Below are 22,406 nucleotides of genomic sequence, written 5' to 3'. Positions count from 1 at the left end.
TACTGTAACCTGTTAAATACTTTGTATAAGTTACCGCATGATACTGATTACGATTTATAGCAAGATCTGGAGCAAATTGTTGGATTCCCTTCTTCTCGCATAGATAGTGTAACCAAACAAAAGAGGAATTGACAGAGAAGATCCAATGCAATAGCTATAATTTCATAACAATTGGAATCTTAAAGAAGTCAAGCTCTACTTTCTAAATTGTAAATTAGTTTGAGCAACAAGCAAGCAATCCTACTCGACACCTACCAAACTAAGAACTTGGCAAAGATGCACAAGAACAAAATGGCGAAGCACGATTATCTACCTCGCGTCTGTCTTTTTAAACCAAGAGCAGAAATTGAGTCACGCTAATTCTATGCATTAGTTCAGAGAAGATTGATTCACACCTTCATGCTGTTGGTTCTAAATCCTTCTTCTTGGGAGGTCTCCCTCGCCGTTTGATACTCAGCGCCGCCGTGTCTGGTCCCTCTACTGTGGGCATGGGAATGTCGTGCTTCTTGGGGCGGCCGCGTTTCTGACTCCCGGTTTCATTTGGTTTCTTTGAGATACTTCCCGGTGGACGACCAGGCTTCCGCTTGGCAGACGGCGAACCACCACTTGTTGCTGCATCTTTGGGTGGCTCAGCTGGGGATTCACCGGATAGAATTGCGTGATAGGAAAATTTTCGTGGCCGACCCCGCTTCCTCTTACCACTGGACTCAGCTCCGGCTACGGGTTCATTTGGCGCCGGGAAAAGCTTCAGCTTTGCAGCGGATTGCGATGGGTCTGACGACGATTTCGGCGGCCGACCAGACTTCCTCTTGTCCTTCGGTGAAGCTGAAGCCGCTGATGCTAATGGCGGTCCACCAAGTATCTGGTTTTCACCGGACTGAGCTGCTTCGGCAGGTGGCTGACTCCAGTTTCTCTCGTCGGGATTAGCTGCGGCAAGTGACGACTTTGGCGGTCGGCCCCTCTTCCTCTTTACCAAAAGCACTGGAGCTGCTATCGTACCCTTCCTGGGCCGTCCAGGCTTCCGTTTGGGGGTTGGCACTGAAACAAGAGAATCCGACGCATTCGCCACGTCTGCAGATTTCCGGGGCCGCCCGGGCTTCCGTTTCGGGACGGAGGCACCGGAATCTGACTTACTATCTTCCGCATTGCTCTTTCTCGGCCGACCAGGCTTCCGCCTTTCTCCCTCCGCAGCAGGCGAGACCTTGCGAGGGCGACCCGGCCTCCTCTTCTCCCCTTTCACCGGAATACCGCCGTCCACGGCGGAGGCTAGCTTGTAGGAGTGCCGGACCATGAGAAGAACGCCGCGCTTCTTGAGGCGGCGGAGCTGGCGCTTCAGAATGGCGCCGTGCTTCAAGGGAAGATCGGAGTAGGTGCTACGCATGAACTTGCTGATGGCTTGGGCGCTGGACCCTTGCTTATCCTTGAGCGCCTTCACAGCGGCCACTATCATCTGCTCGACACGACGAAAGCAAAACAAAATGCGTCAGATCAGATCCGATTCGCCATTAGATAAGAGGCAGAAATCAAGGAGATCGAGGAGGAATTACCCCCTTGTAAGGAGGATGTTGGAGGCTATGGCTGGCGGTGGCGGTGGCGGCCGGCGGAGTGGCGGAGGCCACCACCATCGAACGGATCAGTTAGCAGACGAGGTTGGGCTGTCAAGCTTTCGGTTCTCACCTCAAACTAGTTTTGACTATTTTCGTCTTTTTATCGACTGTTTATCTTAAAGGGCCAAAGAAATTTAACGGTCTGGATGAAACTGATCTGACGGTCGAAACATGAATTGACTGGTCTCCGTGGATCAGTGACCTGGCACTCTTTTTGAAAAAAAAAATTATCACAAATTAATATTTTTAAAATCTAACGGCTATTTTTTATTTTTAAGGAGAAAAAAAGTGTAGTGTAACACCGTAATGGGTCCCATCAAATACACGTGGTCCTGGCATGGCCATTTCATATATAATTATGTGGAATCTTCTAATTAACTTCCTTAATCTAATTTTTCAAATTATGATTAAAAAACTTAGGAAGCATCTAAATACTTGCCCAACATACATTCTTAGGGGAGATTATTCCAACTTAGTTAAAATTTAGATGATGATTATGTGCTAACTTAATTAAACAAGACATTGATGCTAATTGCCACCAACTTTATGAAATAAATACAAATATTTGAATAGTTTGGTGACATGGGGACTGATTCTTTGCTCAAAATTATCTAAATTTATAATATCTATATTTTTTTCCATCAAGCTTCAATACTTTTGAAATTGGAGGACAAAAGCACGTGACGACCCATGATTTGGTGTTCAGAGGTAGCGGCCCGTTACGGGAGAGATCGGGCGTTGCGTAACGGCATGCAGGCACAATGATTTGAGCCGTCACTGTCGAACGACACGCGTAGCGTAACGGTCGTGCGTCGGTGTTACAATCGAGGGCAATAAGGGTAATTCGTGGTGGACCTCCGCGAGCGAGGGGTCGGATTGGAGGAGAGAGAGGGTTGATATATCGGCACAGGCGGAGGAGGGAGTCAATGGTCGACGACTCCGACACTTGTACGGCGTCTCCGCCAAGAAGACGTAGCGCATAGCGAAGAGGAAGAAAGAAGGATGGGGCATGCGTCTGGGTCCTGCTTCTCGCCGCGCCTTTTAGTTTGACGACGACGACGCCGTGATCAGCGAGCGTGGAACGTGCTAGGAGAAGGGTTTGGATTGGTCGACGCCGATTCCGAAAGGTCTTTTTTTTTTAATCATTCTTCACTCTCTTTTTTGTCGCCTTTGTCGGTGAGGCTCGATCTTGTCTCGTATTTTGATGCCTACGCTCGTCGCTGATGTCTGCTTTTGTCTGTTTCTGTAGTTGATGATAGCAAAATGGTGATTTTTTTTTTCAGGTTCTTCTCGATTTCGGCCGGAAGAATCGGAGTAGTATTGATGCTAGAAATGCTCGTCCGCGACTGAATGGGCGAGGAATCGATCTTTGTAGTTTAAGGACATATAAATCCTGGTGTTGGAGTTCGATCGCTGGTGTGCTTGTTGTAGATTCTTCGGTGCCAGGCCGGTGGGAAGGGGATTTCTGGAGTTCTGTGATAAAAGATGGATCTACGAATCGAAGGTAGAGAGATTCGGCGAAGTGTAACGCTGTGGGAGCAATTATCTGTCAACGACTCCTCCAGTCTCCGGGACCTCCTCAAGCAACGGGAAGAGGAGGTGACGCGCCTCTCCTGGCGCGATTCATTGACGCTGGAATCGGCTATCGGGTGCGAAGAGAAAGATGATTCTGCCACCTCTGGTGGAGACGGCGTCGGCGGAAGGACGCTTCTTGATATCATCCTACAAGAGCAAGAGGCTAACGGCGTGGCGGCGGCGGACAGGGACTCCAGCAACTCCGCCGCGTGGAGGACCTTAAGGGACCACTTTCGTCTCCAAAGTGACGGCTCCGCCTCCCTTGGCCAGCTTTTTCCAATCTCGAACCCTGAGGCAGTTGACTCCGGCCACCCCAGTGTCCTCGTCTCCCCGTCCCCCTCAGACTCCAATCTTAACTCAGAGCTTGCGGTCAATGCCGTGGCAGCTGCGGAAGAGACCCCACCACAACCACGACTACCCTTGACCAGCGAAGAGGGAAACGAAGTCATCAATGCCGGTGAAGACTCTGATCCGAGCGGCGGCACGGTATTGCCCGTCCCAGCTTCTGAGCCCGAGGAGGAGGAGGAGGAGGAAGAGGAGCCGGCTAGAGTGTCCTTGATGGCGCTACTGGAGCAGACCGACCGTCAATGGAGCGGAAGCGGGATGGAGGGGCTATCCCTGGTGACAGCGGCGGCCGATGCGGCGGTGGAGGACGAGGCGGAGAGCGGCGGAGGAGCTACGTCGTTTATGTGTTGTGTATGTATGGTGAGGCACAAAGGAGCAGCCTTTATCCCCTGCGGCCACACCTTCTGTCGCATCTGTTCGCGCGAGCTCTGGATCATCCGTGGCAGTTGCCCTCTCTGCAACCGTGAAATTCTTGAGATCCTCGACATCTTCTAATGCCTCCTTCCATTCTCCATTTCCGGCCACCGTCACTGCCAAATCTATGGTAATTGCTCCTCTTGCGGTAATCTAATACATAGTTTTTGATCAGGGATAACAAAACTGGAAATTGATATCCAAGCTAATGATTTTAATGTTCTACTTGATTCCTATTTAATGCCATTGGAGCTGTATTCTTGTCATGCATCTTTACAATTTATTTGTGATAATGGTGATTAGCTAAATTAGTTATGATTATGTGATCAATTTGATCCCCTTCTGATGAACAATTTGTTAAACATGTAAAGGATTCATGTTTGTGCTTGTCTTAGTGATGTTGAGCTTTTGTTTGGAGTACTTGTTACCATGTTAGGGTTTGTTGATTCTCAAGAGTTGTATTCTCCAATTGTACTCTTGTAACATTTGTAGATCCAGAGCCAAATCACATAAATCTCTCGCGTTTTTTATTGTTTGTGTGGATTCCTCTCGTGTTGTGTTCATCTTCCATTTCATTTAGTTTCTTGGCAGTGAATTCATTCAGACCTGTAAATCATAAAAGTTAAACAAACTTTTATTTCTTTTTTGCAAGATCAAGTCCAAGCGTAGTAGAATTTGAAGAGCAATGATAGTTTTTTTCCTTGGTGCAAAGGTTACTGCATTGTTGAAAAAATTGCTCTGTTAACCATTGTTTGCACTCTTATTGATCATATAGATTATTATCAGAAAACATTATAATGTTTCATGTTTCTGAAACAAAATCTATCACGATGCTGAAACCATGCAGAATATTGATCTGTGCTTGACAAAAAGATGAACTATTTGATTTCTGATTAGAATACCAAAAGAAACTTTTTGAGTCAACTCAGAATCTGATCTCTTCCAGTTGGTATCTTGAGAAGTGTAGGAAGTGAAGGTTTTAATATCTATTATCTCTTTCACTAATAGAATTGAATACACAAGTAGATACTTGTGATTATCCTTGTCACAAGCAAGTATATTAAACATAATTAAGTAATTAGATCTGATATCAGTAAGTTTAGATTTTTGAGTAATTAGGTCATCATGACCTATTCTCTTAATCTTATGCTTAAATGACATTTGTCAATATTTTATCTAATCAAGACATATGCCATTAAGATTTCCGGCCAATTATTTGTAATTTAATATTGGAGTTGATAATATATAGAGTGAACACTTGTCTTCTCTTCTAATTTGTCTCTATATAAAATCTAATTATATTGTAATCGTTTCAACCATGTCTTATGTCTTATGTTATTAAACATTAATTATATGTGAGATTATTCTTTATTAAAATAAAAATAAAAATTAAAACTTATCTCAATTTGATATTTACTAGAATAGATTCTTATGTTTATTTTTTTATCACGCTAATTCTTAGATTTGATTTTGTTTTCCCTTCAAAATATTATAAATTGATTTACAAATGAGTTTGACTATAAAAACAACAAAATTAAATCCATACATTGAAACTTTAAATCTTAAAAACATATTTTTGTCTTCAATCTTATTATCAACTTGCGATATTTCTTATGTCATTTTTTATAATTTAAATTAATTTACATTGCAAAAATTATAAATTTATTTGTTGGTCCAAGTCAAGCCTCATTGACTTTTTTTTTTAAATCTCAAATACTTTGGTCGATCCGTCCATAATTATTTATAACATGTCGTTATATGGTCGTTCTTTCCAAAGCTAATTCAATAAAATGATTTAAATTTTGTCCTATTTCCAAATGCTTTGGAATAATATTTAAATAAAACAAAATATTGTATTTTAGATTTTGTAAAAATATGATTTCTTTTTTATTTTTCCAATTTTTTGTATTTTCTGCATATTAAATCCGCTTCATTTTGATGCGATGGTATAAAATAAGCCACTCGGAGTCGCACTCGGTGGTCGCCGAGTCAACTCGCCTTCTCTTCCCCACTCTTCTCTCCTGCTTGCCGGCCCGCCATTAGCGGATTGAAAGAGGAAGGAATCTCCCCTTGCATTCCTCCAAGAGAAGAAGAGGAGGAGGAGGAGGCGATCGTAAGCAGAAAGGTAGCTCCTTTTAGGTTGTCGAGGAAACTTTCCTTCCCTACTTTTTGAGCCGAGCGGCGTCCCAATGTCGGTGAGTCATTGTATGGTGGTGGATTGTTGAGTTTTTGAGGGTTCTATGTGGTTATCTAGTTTAATTTCCTTTGGTAGAAGATGGTATTCTCTTTTTTATCGCCATCTGTATGTATTTCCAACATACTATTACTTTTTTGCTCAATTTTAGGTCAATTTTTTTTCTATGCTTTTCCTTTTTTTTTTCTTTTATTTTGGAGAGAAAGATATGTTGTATATGATCAGTGATAATCTTCTTAGCATGTACTTCTGTACGTAGGTTAGCATTTCTGGATAGTAGAATGTTTTACTCGCATGATTTAGCAACAAATAAGGTAGCATGCTCTTAGTTATAATATTGACAATGAATTGGGTCAAGTTTCCGATATACTTCATGCATTGTTTTAATCCCATGCCCCCAGATCTAAGGTTTAAAATTTCTTTATCAGTATATAGTTAGGTAGCAGCTTGGAATGATATTTCCTCGATGCCGAGTTTGGACTTTGCCTGATATACTGAAATTGCAGTCAGATAATGAAGTTTAGTAGATTTAGCTTGAGCATATTCTTGAATATCGTACTTTGGGTGAAGGAAATGTGATGTGGTGGATGGAGTTTGGACTATGCATTCTTGGTAAGGCTAACTCACTTAATTTCAACTGGAGATGAATCAGATGCAGTTTTATGAACTGGGAGCAATTTGTTTGAAGCGGTTCAGGTGGCTCCATTTCTTTGTTGGAATAGCTATAGTGAAACTTACGCCAATTGGATTATGTTATCAATTTCTCCCCCCTGGTTTTCTTCTGCCGCACGAGGTCGATGGATAGAACGAGAGCAAGAGCAAGTCAAACTGAATAACTCTCCTCTACTGAATGTTGCTGAATTTTGTCGGTTGAGACAAAGATAAAACAATGGTTTTTATCACCAATACACGCAATGCATGATTGGTATTTAAACTTATAATTTTTGCTCATGTTGACTGAGCAAAACTAGACAAGATTTAAACCATTCCAAAAATCCAATAAACTCTTCCCTAGATAACTTTTGTCTGTCGTGATGGCAGTATCATACTTGAAGACAGTACACAAAATATGGCATGAATGCCATTCAACTGCACTGAGTTGAATATCTCTTCATTCAGTTAGTCGTTCTGTGCAACAATGATTTGATAAAAAGGGGTGGGGTTCCGGGGAAGGATCCATTGTACGCAGCCTTACCTTATTTTTTTGTAAGAGGTTGTTCCTAGAATTCGAACCCGTGACCTTTAGGTCACATGGTAACAACTTTACTGTTGCGCCAAGGCTCCCCTTCTGCAACAATGATTTGATAATACTACAAATTTGTACATTGACTTATCGAAGAATCCTTTTTGTTAAGTAATTTTTAGAATGTATACTTTATCTCTAATTAATTTCTTAGGAGTAATGATTATCGTTGATATTATGAGCTACATAAAATGTGCCTCTTTGCATTACTTGCAATTCAATATATGCAATGGCTCTTATGCTACTGGAGTTAAAGAATCTAATCATTAGGAAGTTTGAAATTTAAGGCTTCAAGTCCTACCAATGTTTACTAAAGGGATATTTAAATTTGTCATTGAGATGAACCCACAACAAATGATGCATTAGTCTCATTCTCTCTCCATCGTGACAAGGATTTAACTTGAGCCTTTCTCTACAATTTATTACCACTTTGCTGAAGATAAATAGAGAAGTTCACCTTTCCATGAAATGATGTTTGATTTAGTGCTGATAAGAAACCCACCATTAATGTGAGAACTTCTTTGGATAAGAACCATTAAGGTCACAGTTATGTAATTGTATCACATTCCAATCAGAAAATTATAACAGTGCGCATCTGAGGTGAGTTACTCATGTGACGGTTAACCCATTTTGAGTAGACCCCCCTCAGGCATGCACACGGGGCGCATGCCTAGGAGGGCAGGTAACACTGTTGTTGCCCACAATTGGTCATATAAGGGTGTGCAAGGTAACAAGTTTATATATATATAAACTTGTTACCCTGCACACCCTTATATGGCCGATTGTGGGTGACAGCCAACATGGCGAGTTGATGCGGACAAAAATCTATCATTTTCTCTTTCTCTTCAAATATATATATATATATATTGGCAAGGTAAGTTTAGATATTTGCATCTTGTGCCTACTAACACTAAAACTGGTTTGGCTTTCTCACTTTTGCTTCTCAACAATTTAATAAATAAATGAAACAGTAAAACTGGCATAGTTCATTCTGATATTCTTGCGAAAAAACAGTGAATCAATTGCTTTCTGATTCTTTTTTTGCTGCAGCAAAACACTCATGTTCCTAAATTTGGGAATTGGGATGGAAGTATTCCTTATACCCAATATTTTGAGGATGCTCGCAAGGGTAGAAGTGGGAAAATAATCAATCCAAATGATCCCTTTGACAACCCTGAAGCATTTTCTGCCAATATGTCACCAGCACAATCGCCTGCACCTGCAAGTTATTCAGAGGCCACAAAGCTTAAGGATGCCGTAAACATAAGGAGAGAAGGTAAAGATTTATCAACTTCCTGGCTCATGTTAAATTTCAATCAGTCTTGTATTGCACGCCATCATTTCCGCCGCTAATCACTATCATGGGGATCAAAAAACTTCAGGCAATCACCGTAGGACCCCTAGTAGAGGGAGTGATTCGTCTAACTACAGGGTTAACCGCTCACCGGTTCGTCCTAGCTATAAGATGAACAATCGTGAATTATCATTTTCAGAGGGTTGGTCAAGCAGTAGCAATCCTTTCACTTCAAAATCTGCAGGAAGATTGAGGATGACTAGCATTGAAGATGATGCAAAGGCAAGTTCTTTGACTTATTTCCTTCAGACAATCTGTGAATACAATTAACTTGCTAGATTGTTTGCCAACAGATCAAGAGAGGCTCAGCTGTTCCCAAGTTTGGCGATTGGGATGAGAAAAATCCTTCTTCAGCTGACGGTTTTACTGATATATTTAACAATGTGAGGAAAGAAAGACAAGCTCAATCTACTACAGTTGGCAAGTCGTCTAGTGATAAAACATTTGTCGATTATCATGGAAACACACCTAAATCCTCGGTAGGTGGCATATCATATATTTTGTGCTTATTGAGATAAAATATTTTTACTCAAGCTTCTCCATCTTGTTTACAGAAGGGTTATTGGTGCTTCGGCTGGTGCAAGAAGTGACTATGGCATCTTTAAAATTGCACGAACCCGATCTCGCAGATATCACCTGTTACTCCTTTTTGAAACCATTGAAGTTTTGTACCATTGTTTGTATCGACACTCATACATCTCAGTTTTCGACGATTTGTGTCTTGGTTGGTGATTCGGAGAGTAATGGGTGGGTGCCAGATAAAAGGTGGTACCCTTGTTGATATGGTGGTTCCAGTAAAGGGAAAACTGAGTCGACTTCTGATTTTTTGGGTGCACCTCGGCTTCTTAACGCCACATGGATAAGAGGTGGTGACTCTGTTGAGATGGTGGTTCCAATAAAGGGAAAACAAAGTTGATCCCAAACTTTTTGGGTGCACCCCGACTTTTTAGGCGTATCACTAGTTGACTCCTGACTCCTTGGGTGCAACTTGGCTTCTTAGGTGCACCCTGACTTCTTGGGTGCATCTCGGTTTCTTAGGCGTACCACGAGTTGAGGCCCTAACTCCTTAGCTACATCCCGGCTTCTTGGGTGCACCTCGACTTCTTGGGAGCACCCCTAACTTCTTGGATGCACCCCAACTTTTTACGCGTACCATGAGTCGACCCTCGACTCCTTGGGTGCACCGTGACTCCTCGGCACTCCTACTCCTTGATCTCCCGTCTTCTTAATGACTCGACTCAGAATGCAAAATCATTTTAAGAAAAGAATAATCATCATGTAAATCTCAAACTATTTCAAGAAAAAAATAATTATCATGTAAATCTTAGATTATTTTAGGAAAAAGATAGTAGCATGAAAAAGTCTTGGATTATTTTAAAAAAATTAAATAATAATAACATAAAGATCAAAATAAAAATAAAAAGTATATTGTCTCCCTATAAAGGCAATCCTTTCTGGCATCTGTCTAAATGTACATCAAAACTCTAATACTCATCTTACTTGTTCTCTAACTTAAGCGTCGAAGTGGCTATGTCGAGGAACTCTTTAGTCGTCATTCTAACCTCTTTTTTTTTGTTTGCTCCCATCCAGGCCATCTGAAATCACATCATCATCCTCATTGTCATCTAGCGATTGATGATTAAGTTGGTAACAAAGCCAACTCATCGGTGATTAACTCGCTAACATTCGCGGGTAGGATCAAATTAATATCGTATGTGGGAAAACTGAGTTAAAGACTTGAACTGGGACGTTAAGATGGATGATTTCGGAAGACTTAACATTATTGTCATGGCAACAAAGGATTTCGACAAATTGGTAGTGGCGAAAGTGCAAACAGTATTAAAGGGACAACCCTTGCATCCTCCACCAACGATCAATGCCTCAATCGAACCGCCGCCCCGGTCGGTTGAATCGACACAAACACACCAGAAGATACCTTAGTCTACGGGAACACCATAGATTGTTTTTCCATACCAATCGGTAAGTTCGTCGTGAGAGAACATTATGTAGAATCCTCTAGTAAAACTTCGCGGAAGGATTTTCTAAGGGAAAAGGGTTTCGAATTTGGTAGAACTAAAGCTCTTCGAGACCCTCCGTTTTCGAGGGGCATCCTCTAATATGAGTTACCAAGACACTTTTAGGCATTGCAGATCAAAGAATAAAATGATATTACATATCCTAAAGATCACATCTACAAATTTGAGAATACTTCTTTGTTACATTAGTTTATGTATAGCGTCAAGTGTCGGGTTTTCTTAACCACACTTTCAAACTCGACACAAAGATGGTTTAGTTTACTCTCTACCTCTTCTATTCAAACTTTTGAGGAGTTTAAAGTTGTCTTCATGCAACACTTTGCAACCAGTCGAAGATACCAAAAAAATGTCGTATGATTTGTTGGCCCTCATGTAGAAATTCAAAGAACCCTTGGAATATTTGCAACGGTTTAATCGAGTGACCATAGACACTCCTCTAGTTATCCCAGAAGTGCAAGTTAGCGCTTTCTTGCAAGGCTTGATCGATGAAGATTTTTCAAGTCTTTGGTGAAAAAGCCCCCAACCAGTTTTGAAGGATTACAAGTTCGGACATTTAAATATATTCAAGTCGAGGAAGCTCAGTCCACAAAGAGAAAAGAAGATCTTACTCTTGCTCTCATCCCCATTCATCTAGATCATAGAGCCCCTCCTTTGCCCTTACGAAATTGGGAGTTCACGAATGGGAGAGGGTAAAAGGTGGTACAAGCAATGGAAGTAGCCTCAACTCCTGTTCCCAAATCGGGTCAAAGGTCCCCCCGAGGTGATTCAATATTGTACCTACCATTAATCAAGTACTCATTCCATTCGGGATTGTTAGCTATATGTGAGGGAATTGGAATGAGTATCTGATCAACGAAATGTCAATCGGAGTAGGCCCAACAAAAGAAAGTTTCCTGAACCTTACAAATGTCATCATCATCATGATGCTGATATCGATTGACCCACGAATCAACAATCTCATTCTCCCTCAAAGGAACTCAGAGGCTCCTCTCAATCTCGTCAAAAGGTAAAAAGAAGAAAATAGAAGCAAGAAGATTGATGCTCGAGGGACTATGAACATGATCTCAGGTGGTCCTACAGATGAGGACTCTACTCGAGCCCGAAAATCTCATGGTAGAAGGCTGAAAAGTTACCTTGTCAGCACTAGTCAGGGAAGAGGACAAGGTCCTTGCATAAATTTTGGACCTGAAGATTTTGTAGGAATTGAGGTCTCTTATGATGATGCTTTAGTAATTGAGACTTTCATCATCAATTATTGGATAAACGGAGTATTTATTAATATCGACAATTCCGTTAACATCATTTTTAAGATAGCTTTTGATCATATGTAGTTGGACGAGGAGGAACTTCATCCTATATATACCCCTTGTATGGTTTCATGGGGCACGAAGTACAATCCATTGGTCAAATTAACCTCTCTTTTTCCTTGAGGGAAGAGTCACTAATGCGAACTCAACAAACATCCTTTATTATCGTAAATACTATCTCGACCTATAATGTCATACTAGGGAGGCTGGCATTGAGTACCTTCCAAGTAGTCTTCTCCACTTTTCATCATAAAATTAAATTTCATGTGAGAAGTTGAGTCGAGAGGTAAAAGGTGACCAGTTGGTGGCGAGGAAGTGCTATGTAGACATAACCTGGTCCGACTTGCGCAAGCTCCGTCAAACTCAAGATAATAATATCCAAGTAGTCCAAAAGGCACCAGTATCCTGACCGGAGGAGAATCATGATAGCATATGAGTTCATTCCAATCATCTAGATGGGCTCACTCGAGTAGCTGTCAACCTCCCTTTAGGGCTCAAACAAGAACTAATTGTTGGTGTAGTTAGCACTGACGATTGAACTCAGATTTTTGATGTATGACAAAAGGTTAAAGTTAGATGTTGTGCATTCTAATCTGTTTACTAAGCGTGCAAGACTAAAAGACTTGATGTGGCCTGATACCAGACTGAAATCCAATTGGAAACTGACAGGAATATTGGATAGGTTGATATATAGCAGGAAGTCTAGTTGGATCCACGAAACCTGACAATTGGCTGAAGTTCAGATGGGACATCTAATAGGAAGACATGGTGGTTCAATAGTCGACTAAGTCAGGAAATGGTAAGTGAGGTAAGCACTAGAGGAGAGTGATCCAGTAAGGACAAGTTCAATGGGGTTGTAGACGTTGGTCTATCTTAGATCCATTTTAAAAGTCTAAGTTGAGACCATGACTAGATCCTGGTCTTGGTAAGATGGGATCAAAGTTATAAATTTATTTATTTTATTCATGAGCTAATTTTATTTTGCATGATATCTTTGTTATTTGAATTAACATATTTTTTAGGAGCTAAAATGTAAAAGTTAGCCTAGAATGAACAGTGCTCAAGTTGTCTTGGAGCTGCAGGGAGGCACTTCGGAACTGAATGGAGGCACCCTCACGTAAATAAGTTTCAAAGATAAGGCTTCACTATTAGAAGGCACCTCGAAAAGCATTAGAGACACCTCGGAGCATATTGGAGGCGCCCTCGTATGGATAAAAATCAAAGTTTTCGGTTAGGATAAGCGCAGTTTGTCAACCTTCAGGGTACAACAATTCTATGCTTATTTCCGATCGTTCAGTTGCTCCAATTTCATTCTACTACTGTCCTACAACGGTGCTTCAATCGATTGTTGTAGATAGATCAACTCGAACACTTGAGATCACAACTTCTTCATCCTTGTGTTAGTAATATTTATTTTAAGTCATTTACATTATTGCTTAAAGGAAGTATAGGGTGTTACACATTCCTCATACTCTATATTCGATTCGAATTTAGTGGATTACCCATCGAAAAGGTCTAAAGGACCTGGGTTTTGGAGTATGAGTCATCAAATGCTCCGAACCAAGTAAAATCGCTTGTATTTTATTTGTTTGTGTTGGTTGCTATTCGGAACATCGTTCTGTTTCCCCTGTACAAAAATTTGTACAAGCACAGAACTTAACCTAGCTACCCATGTGCTCTACTGAAGTTAAACTTGTATTGCAAATGATGCTTAAAATTATTAATCCAAGTTGCTCTTCAGAAGTTAAACTTGGATTGGAAACGATACTTAACATTTTTACTCCAAATTTAACCGATGTGATCTTTCTAAGTTAAACCACATTACAGAAGTTGATTAAATATCTATTTCAAATATTGTCTTCCAGGTTAAACATGGCGAGGCACTAGGCCTTCTTGGTTATGGGATCATCCACCACTTCCTAGACAAAGTCTTTCAAAGAAATTGGATATTTAACTTCTTACAGTAACCCTAGGTTTAACTACAGAGACCACAATAGAAACACAAAATCGAAATGTAAAATTGAAATACAAAATCGATAGCATGAAATCGAAACATAAAATAGCTAGCCTCTTGTGTTGGTGTTTCAGAATCCATGTAAAGAAAACTAACTAATTAATTCGAACTGGAAACCATTAATTAGTTATACCTTTCTTTGTAGTTAATGACCTCTTGATCTTCTGTTGTATTCCTCTCCTCCTCTTGGACGTCGTGTGGACGACGATCTACCAAGATAAATCCACCCAAACCATTTCTTTGCCTCCAAGAAACTCGAGCCACCAAGGGATGTCAAAATAGAAATTTTCCTTCTTCTTCTTCTTCTTCCCCTCTAAACAATCGGCTACCAAGGATCTCTTCTTTTCTTTTCAAGTTTCGACCACCAATATGAGATAGGTGCCGACCTTAGAAAGAAGAAAGGGAAGAGAAAAAGATGGTGCTGTCGGCCTAAGAGAAGAAACAAAGTGAGAAGAGGAAGAGAGAGGGTCGGCCACAAGGAAGAGAAGAGAGGAGGCAAGGCTTAGGTTATGTCTCTCATGAGACACCCTCTCCTTCTCTTTTATAATCCTTGGTCATGGCAAAAAAAAGAAAGTTTTAAACATAATTAAAACTTCCTTATTTATAGCCTCCCTTTAAAAAAGGAAATTTTATCAACAATTAAAATCTCTCTCTTTTAAATTTCCTATTGTACATGGCAACAAAAGGAAAGTTTTAAAATTAATCTCTCTCTTTTAAAACATGTAGACAACTACAAAAAAAGAAAAATTAATTAAAACTTCTCTTTTTAAATCATGGTTATAAAAAAGAAAAGTTTTATCAAAAATTAAAATATCTCTTTTAGATAACTACAAATAAAGAAAGATTTTAACAAAATTAAAATCTATCTTTAATCCTTTGTAGATAGCTATAAAAGGAAATATTTTAAAAATTTAAAACTCTCTTTTAAAACCATGAGGATGACTATAAAAATAAATTTTTAACACAAAATTAAAAACTCCTTTTATTCTTCATGTGACCGCTAAAAAAGAAAGTTTTAAACAAAAATTAAAACTTTCTTTTAACTTATGTTGTCGGCCACATCTTGGACACCAAGATGTGCTTGGGGTCGACCACCTCTTGGGCTCCAAAAAATGCTTGGCCGGCCCCCCTTGCTCCAAGCAAGGATGCGTCCGACTCATTACTTGGGTAAGAAGTGGACTTTGTGAATACAAGGCTTTATAGATGCTACAACAGGGGTCGGGAGAAGAAATTGATTTTGGTCTCCCGATGAACTTGAGTTTCCTGTGTTCGGCCCGAACACCCAACTCAATTTCATCAATAATAATTCATATCAATAAAGAGTTATCATTGAACTACCGCATTAATCCCAAATTACATTATGAGCTCCTTCTTATCATGAGTGCATTAATCTCCATGTGTTTAAGATATCGAATGTCCATTAATTAAATGAGTTACTGACAACTCACTTAATTAATATCTAGCTCCAAGAGTAGTACCACTCAACTTCATTATCATGCCAGACTAAATTCACCTGCAGGGTTTACATAACAATCCTTATGAGCTCCTCAAAGGACATCATCAACCTAGATTTACTAGGACACAGTTTCCTTTTATAATCAACAACACACCATATAAATAATATTATTTCCCAACTTATCGGGTATATTGATTTAACAAACTAAATATCACCTATTGATAAATTAAAGAAATACATACTAAGTATATGTGTTTGTTATTATATTGAGATTAAAAGTACGCACATCCATAATAACAAAAATTTTGTTCTTTTATATAATTAGTATAAAAAAAAACTATCTCAAATGGTCCTACTCAATATATACATTATGTACTAATGTAATTTGCAGTGTGCAGTACGCACTGCAGTTACATATATAATTAATTATCAACATCATACACTTATCATTAATTTTTATTTAAAATATATAATCAATTTAAAATTTAGATATTATCATAATTCTTTCATCACTCAAAATGAGAATACATAATTTTTATTTATCTAATAAAATTTTGAGTCAATTTTACAAATAAAACACTAATGAAAAATCTTTTATATCCAAAGCTAATACAATATTAAAAATAATTGAAAAGGAACCTACTCCTATAGTTAACTAAAAAGGTTTGCTGATGCATATAATTTTCTATCCTTTCTCTACTTAGATTCATTACACGCTCAACAAAGTCTACATTGTCTTTCTTTATCCTGATAGCTTTTGATATTAGGCCCTTTGAATACATAAATAATGCACTTCTTCGATGTTGAGATTGCACCAAGAGAAACCTACAACAAGAAACATGATATAACTACTAATAGGAATAATTATAGGCTTATACAATCCAAAAATAATAAAAATCATTTGGTAGGACTAAAGTAAGAACACGATAAAAGGTTGAGCACTTAAAGAAAAGAAATGAAGAAATGCATAAAAAAAGATAATAATTTCGCTCTGAAAAATAAAGTGAAATGAACAAGTAGTTGAATCAAATAGAAAACATAAATGATGTATTGAAAAGATAAATGATTAAAAAATAATAATAGTTGTTTGCTGTGTATCTACCCTACCAGAAAAAGAAAGAAAACCGCTTAAAAACTTTTCTAATATGAAAACTCTAATTGATTTTCTCAATTTTGATATGGTAAACTTTCATTGGTTACCTCACTTATAAGCTGATCCTATTCAACTCGGTTGGGAACTCAAGAATTGCATAGTCCTCGTCATCAATTATAAAATATTTGCAATACGAACATCCTATCCAACACCCACAAGCAAAAGGATTCCATAACGAACTAAAAAGGACTTTTATAAAGTCAAAGTTTGCCAAACAAATTTTATAACTTTCAAAAACTAAAGCAGAAGGAAATTTTACACTAAATTTGCTATATGTTTCGAAGAGCTTAAAGAGTTCTGACTTCCATTGTTGACTAATCTGTAACACTTTTTCCAAACGCTAAAATAGAATGAGAACTTCACTTAACAAATTGCATGCTAGTTTATAACTAGAAACTTAACAAAATACATACTTCATAGTTATGTCCTCAATGATATGAAAGAGATAGAACTACATAATAAGAAATGCATAACATAATAAGTAGTTTTGACTATGCTGACATCAAAATAACGTGAAGTTCCATAACTCATCATATGCAAAATATATATTTTGGAGAATGATAAGTTTTATTTACCTTCCTCCTGCCACAAGCCCCACATTTTTTATTTACCTCAAACCTTGCAAGCTTCAAAGCATCAAGACATTGTCTTGTAGCTCTAACATCAAGAAGCTCATTACCAAGCTTGATTTCAGCCTTGGCCTTTTTGTGGATTTCATTATTTGGATTGTATTGGTCTTCATGCAATAGATCTTATTGTCGCAGCCAACATTGTCAAATCAAATTGAAAACCATTCGTAAATTATAAGAATGCCCATAAAAATGAGAGAAATAGATGGAACTACAGAGCATAGCAAGTTGATTGAATACATAGACTGCATCAAATGTATCATCAAAAAATGGCATTTTCATGAAGTCAGCCTGCACTTCACAAGAAACAATAAAAAAAACGTTCAGCCCATAATTTTTGTCTTCTAAAAGATATGCTTCTTGTGCAAAAATAGTCTGCTCAAATTCAATTTTTGTTAAAAGAAGTTTATAAGAAAGCAAAAAATAACTGATATTTGTTCATTTGATTAATCACGCAAGAGGAGAAAGCAACACATGAATCAAGAAATGATCTACATTTGTTTGAAGGTTGAGATTAAAATACACATTTATGCTAACATGATAATTATTGTCCCCTTAAATTAAAGAAAGAATTGATCCTACTCATAAGGCATAAAATGAAGAGAGAAATATATATTGTTGTGCAACATATTAAACGTCTTCCTTCTTGATCTTGCCTCCAATTTCTAAAGTGAGATCCAAAGCCCTAGAGTTTGACATCTTACAGTCAACTTTCTCTCCATTATACAAAAAAAAAAAAAAAAAAAAAGGTGACCAAAAAGCAGAAACACTAGAGAAAGATACAACTCGAGTTTGAGGATATGATCATACAAGAGCAATATGTAGTAGATTTTTAATGGCCAGGAAAGATCAGAAAGTTTGAAAAAGGACAAGAGCATACCAAAAAAAAAACAAAAGAATGCCATAAGAAGATGACAAAAGAGTAAAGGTTCCTAATGGATCAACATTTACTTATCATCCCAAAATAAATACAAAAACATAATCATCGAAGTATTTTTTTTTTTTCTAGAAGAAATTGGACTAAAAAATGGCATCTCCCAACAATGTCACCTGGCTTCACTGGCCTTGGGATCAGTGATGACGAACTTTAGGAGTGAGGACAACAAATGAATAGAATGCAATAGAAAATAAAGGACCCTAATTTCGATCCACGAAAACTAGGTAAAACATACTGACAAGGGAACCTAGAGAAATGTAGGGATCCTGAGGTAGGAGCAACCGACTCACCTCCGACGAACAAGGTTGTCGTGAAGAGGTGGGGCAAGACGTGATCGGCAGCCCTAACGTAATACTATATAGGACGTCAGGCGTCTGCGGGGTTCGCACAAGAGATCCAGGGGCAACGATGAGCAATCGTGGCGGCAGCGTTCTGTGCAGCGGAAGGGCAAAGGAGGTGAAGGGCGGCAGTAGAGAAGAAGGTGGAGCGCGGAGGGTTTTGGGCAGAGAAGAAGGCAAAGTCACGAAGCGCAGCGGCTAAAAGGGTCACGGATTAATTGGGCGGGTGTGATAAAAAAAAAAGCTAAAATTTTAACTTTTAACAGCTGACCTTACACGTGCTGTTAATATTTAATGTTTTATATTTTTAGTAGTTACACATTGTTAAAATTTAATATTTAATTTTAAGAGCACATTTTACATGCTATAAAAAAATTTATTAACATCATATTTTTGTCCTGTATACCATTATTTATAAAAATATAATACTATCCACAACATATAATTGAGCATACCATGAAAACTATTATTAATAATATACCTTAACCGTGCGTCATTGATGACGTGTTGTGAAAAGTAATATTTATTGTAGTGATATATGAATATGTTTGTGAAGTTCTTATTATAGATCGGGTGTAAGTTTTCTTGACTTAGGTATATAAATCATCTTGGTCATAGAGACTTATACTTTGACATCTTAGGCAAACATCACTTGGAAGTATAGACCTGAGATAATTGGGTATAGTCGAAGTACTCGAAGATTCTTGGATAGCGCATAGAGAATTCACCGCTCCTTGCGATGAGACGTATACCCTATGGCGACTCGTTAGGATTATTACTCAAAGTCTTTAGTCAAATCATCACATGTTAAGAGTATATGATTCTTATACATATGTACGAGTAATTTGAATTCGTAGAATGAGAAAGTATTACTTAGGTTAGGTGTGACATAGTTAGTCTATTGGGAGTAGATACATAGATCATGTCCTAAACTAATTAAGTGGGTATAAGACAAGTAAAAAGATCGAGGCACGACTCACTATAGCTGCTGAAGGGTTCAGAATTAGTTATGAGACCAACTATGATTTTTTGATTAATTGGAGATCATGATGTACTACTAGATGTCACTTATGATAATTCTATAATTAAATATTTAGAGAATAAGACGTAAAACAAGGAACCTATTTGGTCACACACACTACAAGTCTCTAAAAGACGTAAAGCAAGTTAGAGAATAAGATTCTTAGATCAAGAGATAAATGTTTAGTTAGACCATACATAAGATAAATATGAAAATATTTATCAGAATGAAAACACAGATGGGCCACACTTCTTATGAAAAAATTAGATCTAATTTGGTTTAGCCATGAACCAACTTAATTTAGTTGTAAACCAAACTAAGAGGTTAATGGGCTAATTTTTAGTTAAAACATAATGAGTTGAATTTAACCTTTCTAATCCAACTCATTAAAGAGGACTATACATTGATATAGTTTAGAGGGAATTAATACACAATTTATTATTAGCTTGATTAAGTTTTGGAAACCTAAACCCAATACCTCTCTCTCCCTCTCCTTTTCTCTTACCGCCGACCACAACAAGAGTGTCTTCTCTTGTTGCCGTGAGTCATCCAAAGGAAGAAGATCTTCCTTTTGCTTCTTCTTCCTCTTCTTGATCATTCTCCTTCGCTCATGGCTAGTGTCTTTTGAAGGCGAAGCTTATTCTCTTGAAATTGTCTTGAAGAGTTCAGCGTGGATACGAATAAAGGTGAAGTTCGATAATATCGCCACTGGTTGATGCCCTTCTCATTATAGGTCATCTATAAGATATACCTAGAATAATTGTTATTCGATTTCATTTTATTTTATGATCTTATCTACGCGATTGTATCTTACATGAGTGTAGTGTGTATGATGTAATAAAATAGTTTATTTATCATTAAGTCTTCCATTGTGTATGTTTACGAAACATGTTTTTAGCACACACCGTATCGAACATATCCCAACAAGTAATATTCACTTGGTTAGTCAAGTTAAGAAAAATTATCCAGCTAATTATTTATTAAGGATTGCTTTAATTTGATCACTGTACTATGGTATTTTTTATCCACACTTATATTGATGTACTATATAAGCATCTGAATTTCAGGCAAGACCTTGTGTATCTCAGACCATTCTATGTTTTTGAATACACAATCAAGGTAATCTTAGTGTGCTTGTGAGATGTTGACTGCCTAAAACTATAGGTTTATGCTTTCTAGGGGGGAAGACCTAGGCTAAGTCCATAAAAATTTAAGTTTGAAAACATGACTTAACAAAAATAAGTTTTATAAAGCATATATTTTGAAACATAGACAAAATTGATATTGAAAATAGAATAAGTCCTAGTCTATAGTGCACATTCCTAATCTTCTTCGTAAATTACTGAACTCAAAATCTAGTAGTGCTTTAATGAAGATGTCGGCTAGATTTGACTTGGACTCAACATAGTTGAGTTCAATATCTCCTCTAGCGACATGAGCTCTAATAAAGTAATGTTTAATTTTAATATGTTTTGTTCTTGAATGATACACTGAATTTTTGGTTCAGTTAATTAAACTTTTATTATCAATAAAAATTTTTATATTTTATGTTTTAAGTAAAGTCTGTCAATATGTGAATCATCTATAATAATTGTGGTAACACAATTACCCATCGCTATATATTCTTCTTAGTAATAGATAAAGCAGCATGGTGTTATTTTCTACTAAAAAGGTGTTCAATCGATGGAACCCTAAAAACCAGAGCAGTGAGATTCGATCCAGACCACAAATGGAAAATTCAGTTCCGTCAATGGATCAAGGTGATCAGTCAACATATCAATATATTTCCATAATTATTCAAGATTTGAATCAGAGTATAAAAGGTAAAAAAAATATTCAGTCGACGAAAAGACTATGTTTCATCGACGGAACAGCAAAATATCCAAGATCGAATGGATCAGATCACAACAAACAAGGAAGGATCAAAAGATTTGTCAACGGATAGAGTAGTCGATGAAACCTCTTATCAACGCGCAGAACAAGCCCTATAAAAGAAGTCCTCTAGCTCTGAGCTAGAAACAACTCTTGATTTTCAATTTTCTACTGTGCTCATTCATTGCTCGTGCAAGCTGTGATTTCTATAACATCGGAAGGCTTCTGACAACTATGCTTCATCTTGTATTTATTCGTAGTCGGTATACTTTATTTCATTTACATAATGTACTCATTGTAATATTATTTCATTATTTAGTGGATTACCCAATGAAAGTGATCAAAGATCACATGCCTTAGAATAGAAGTCGGCTGAGCTCCGAACCAAGTAAAAAAGAGATGTTTCCCTTGATTTTCTTTCTTTGCTTTATTCCACTGCATACTCTAGTTTTACAAAAGGAAAAAAAGTTTTTAAAACTACGAGATTCACCCCCTCCCCCCGCCCCTTCCTCGTACTCTTACGATCCAATACTCCCAAGTGATCATCTATTTAGTTTCTTAGTTGGTTACTCAGCCGCTAGAAGGAAGTTTTGATATTAGAAATGACATATTGCGGCAATATGAGGATATTTTCGAAAAGTTAAATGGTGATTTTAAAGAAGTCACTTTGTAGAAGATTTCTCGAATAGATAATCAAAAGTAGAATCAACTGGCTAAACTATCAAGCCCATTAGCAAGTTGGAGAATAGATGACTGTGTATCTCAAACTCTATTGGTTTCGTAGATCAACCAAGCCTTATGTCAGGATGAACCTATTGATTGGAGAATGTCCATCATTGTTTATCTCAAACAAGAAATTCTTCCTGTTGACCCGAAACAAGCTCGATTACTAAAAAAAAGAGCCTCCCCCC

The 22,406-nt window shown here is 37.9% G+C and overlaps 3 protein-coding genes and 1 long non-coding RNA gene across 5 annotated transcripts; 2 read left to right on the top strand and 2 right to left on the bottom strand.

Moving 5' to 3' along the window:
- Window positions 1–141: 141 nt before the first annotated feature.
- LOC121984743 (histone H1-like) lies at window positions 142–1,691 on the bottom strand. Its single transcript, XM_042537866.1, has 2 exons — window positions 1,548–1,691; window positions 142–1,450 (listed from the first exon to the last, which is right to left on the bottom strand). Exons 1-2 carry the CDS (start codon window positions 1,623–1,625, stop codon window positions 398–400), a joined length of 1,131 nt encoding a protein of 376 aa, XP_042393800.1. The 5' UTR covers window positions 1,626–1,691; the 3' UTR covers window positions 142–397.
- A 775-nt stretch (window positions 1,692–2,466) lies between these two features.
- On the top strand, window positions 2,467–4,328 carry LOC121984741. The gene is made up of 2 exons (XM_042537861.1): window positions 2,467–2,734; window positions 2,891–4,328. The coding sequence occupies exon 2, from the start codon at window positions 3,093–3,095 to the stop codon at window positions 4,020–4,022; it is 930 nt and encodes a 309-aa protein (XP_042393795.1). The 5' UTR covers window positions 2,467–2,734; window positions 2,891–3,092; the 3' UTR covers window positions 4,023–4,328.
- Window positions 4,329–5,919: 1,591 nt separating this feature from the next.
- Window positions 5,920–10,370, top strand: LOC121984740 (RPM1-interacting protein 4-like). Of its 2 annotated transcripts, XM_042537860.1 has the most exons (5): window positions 5,920–6,136; window positions 8,429–8,654; window positions 8,761–8,954; window positions 9,026–9,211; window positions 9,287–10,370. In XM_042537860.1, the coding sequence occupies exons 1-5, from the start codon at window positions 6,131–6,133 to the stop codon at window positions 9,320–9,322; spliced, it is 648 nt and encodes a 215-aa protein (XP_042393794.1). In that variant the 5' UTR covers window positions 5,920–6,130; the 3' UTR covers window positions 9,323–10,370. The 2 variants fall into 2 exon arrangements, with proteins under 2 accessions (XP_042393794.1, XP_042393793.1); XM_042537859.1 differs by having other exon boundaries at window positions 9,026–9,465.
- Window positions 10,371–16,054: 5,684 nt separating this feature from the next.
- Window positions 16,055–18,816, bottom strand: LOC121984739. The gene is made up of 2 exons (XR_006112981.1): window positions 18,555–18,816; window positions 16,055–17,618 (listed from the first exon to the last, which is right to left on the bottom strand). It is a non-coding gene; the product is annotated as an uncharacterized LOC121984739 (long non-coding RNA).
- Between the last annotated feature and the right edge of the window lie 3,590 nt (window positions 18,817–22,406).

The sequence above is a fragment of the Zingiber officinale genome, chromosome 5B (genome assembly GCF_018446385.1).
Source record: "Zingiber officinale cultivar Zhangliang chromosome 5B, Zo_v1.1, whole genome shotgun sequence".
Lineage (NCBI taxonomy): Eukaryota > Viridiplantae > Streptophyta > Magnoliopsida > Zingiberales > Zingiberaceae > Zingiber > Zingiber officinale.
The sequence above is the reverse complement of the archived record's forward strand: the minus strand, read 5'-3'. Positions and strand labels throughout refer to the sequence as shown.

What these genes read in the sequence shown, in the direction of transcription:
- LOC121984743 (XM_042537866.1), bottom strand. Translation starts at nt 1,625, where the DNA reads ATGGTGGTGGCCTCCGCCACTCCGCCGGCCGCCACCGCCACCGCCAGC. An exon ending in AACATCCTCCTTACAAGGGG is followed by an intron (nt 1,451 to 1,547) that starts GTAATTCCTCCT and finishes CGTGTCGAGCAG; the next exon opens with ATGATAGTGGCCGCTGTGAA.
- LOC121984741 (XM_042537861.1), top strand. Translation starts at nt 3,093, where the DNA reads ATGGATCTACGAATCGAAGGTAGAGAGATTCGGCGAAGTGTAACGCTG.
- LOC121984740 (XM_042537859.1), top strand. An exon ending in CGTAAACATAAGGAGAGAAG is followed by an intron (nt 8,655 to 8,760) that starts GTAAAGATTTAT and finishes AAAAAACTTCAG; the next exon opens with GCAATCACCGTAGGACCCCT. An exon ending in GCATTGAAGATGATGCAAAG is followed by an intron (nt 8,955 to 9,025) that starts GCAAGTTCTTTG and finishes GTTTGCCAACAG; the next exon opens with ATCAAGAGAGGCTCAGCTGT.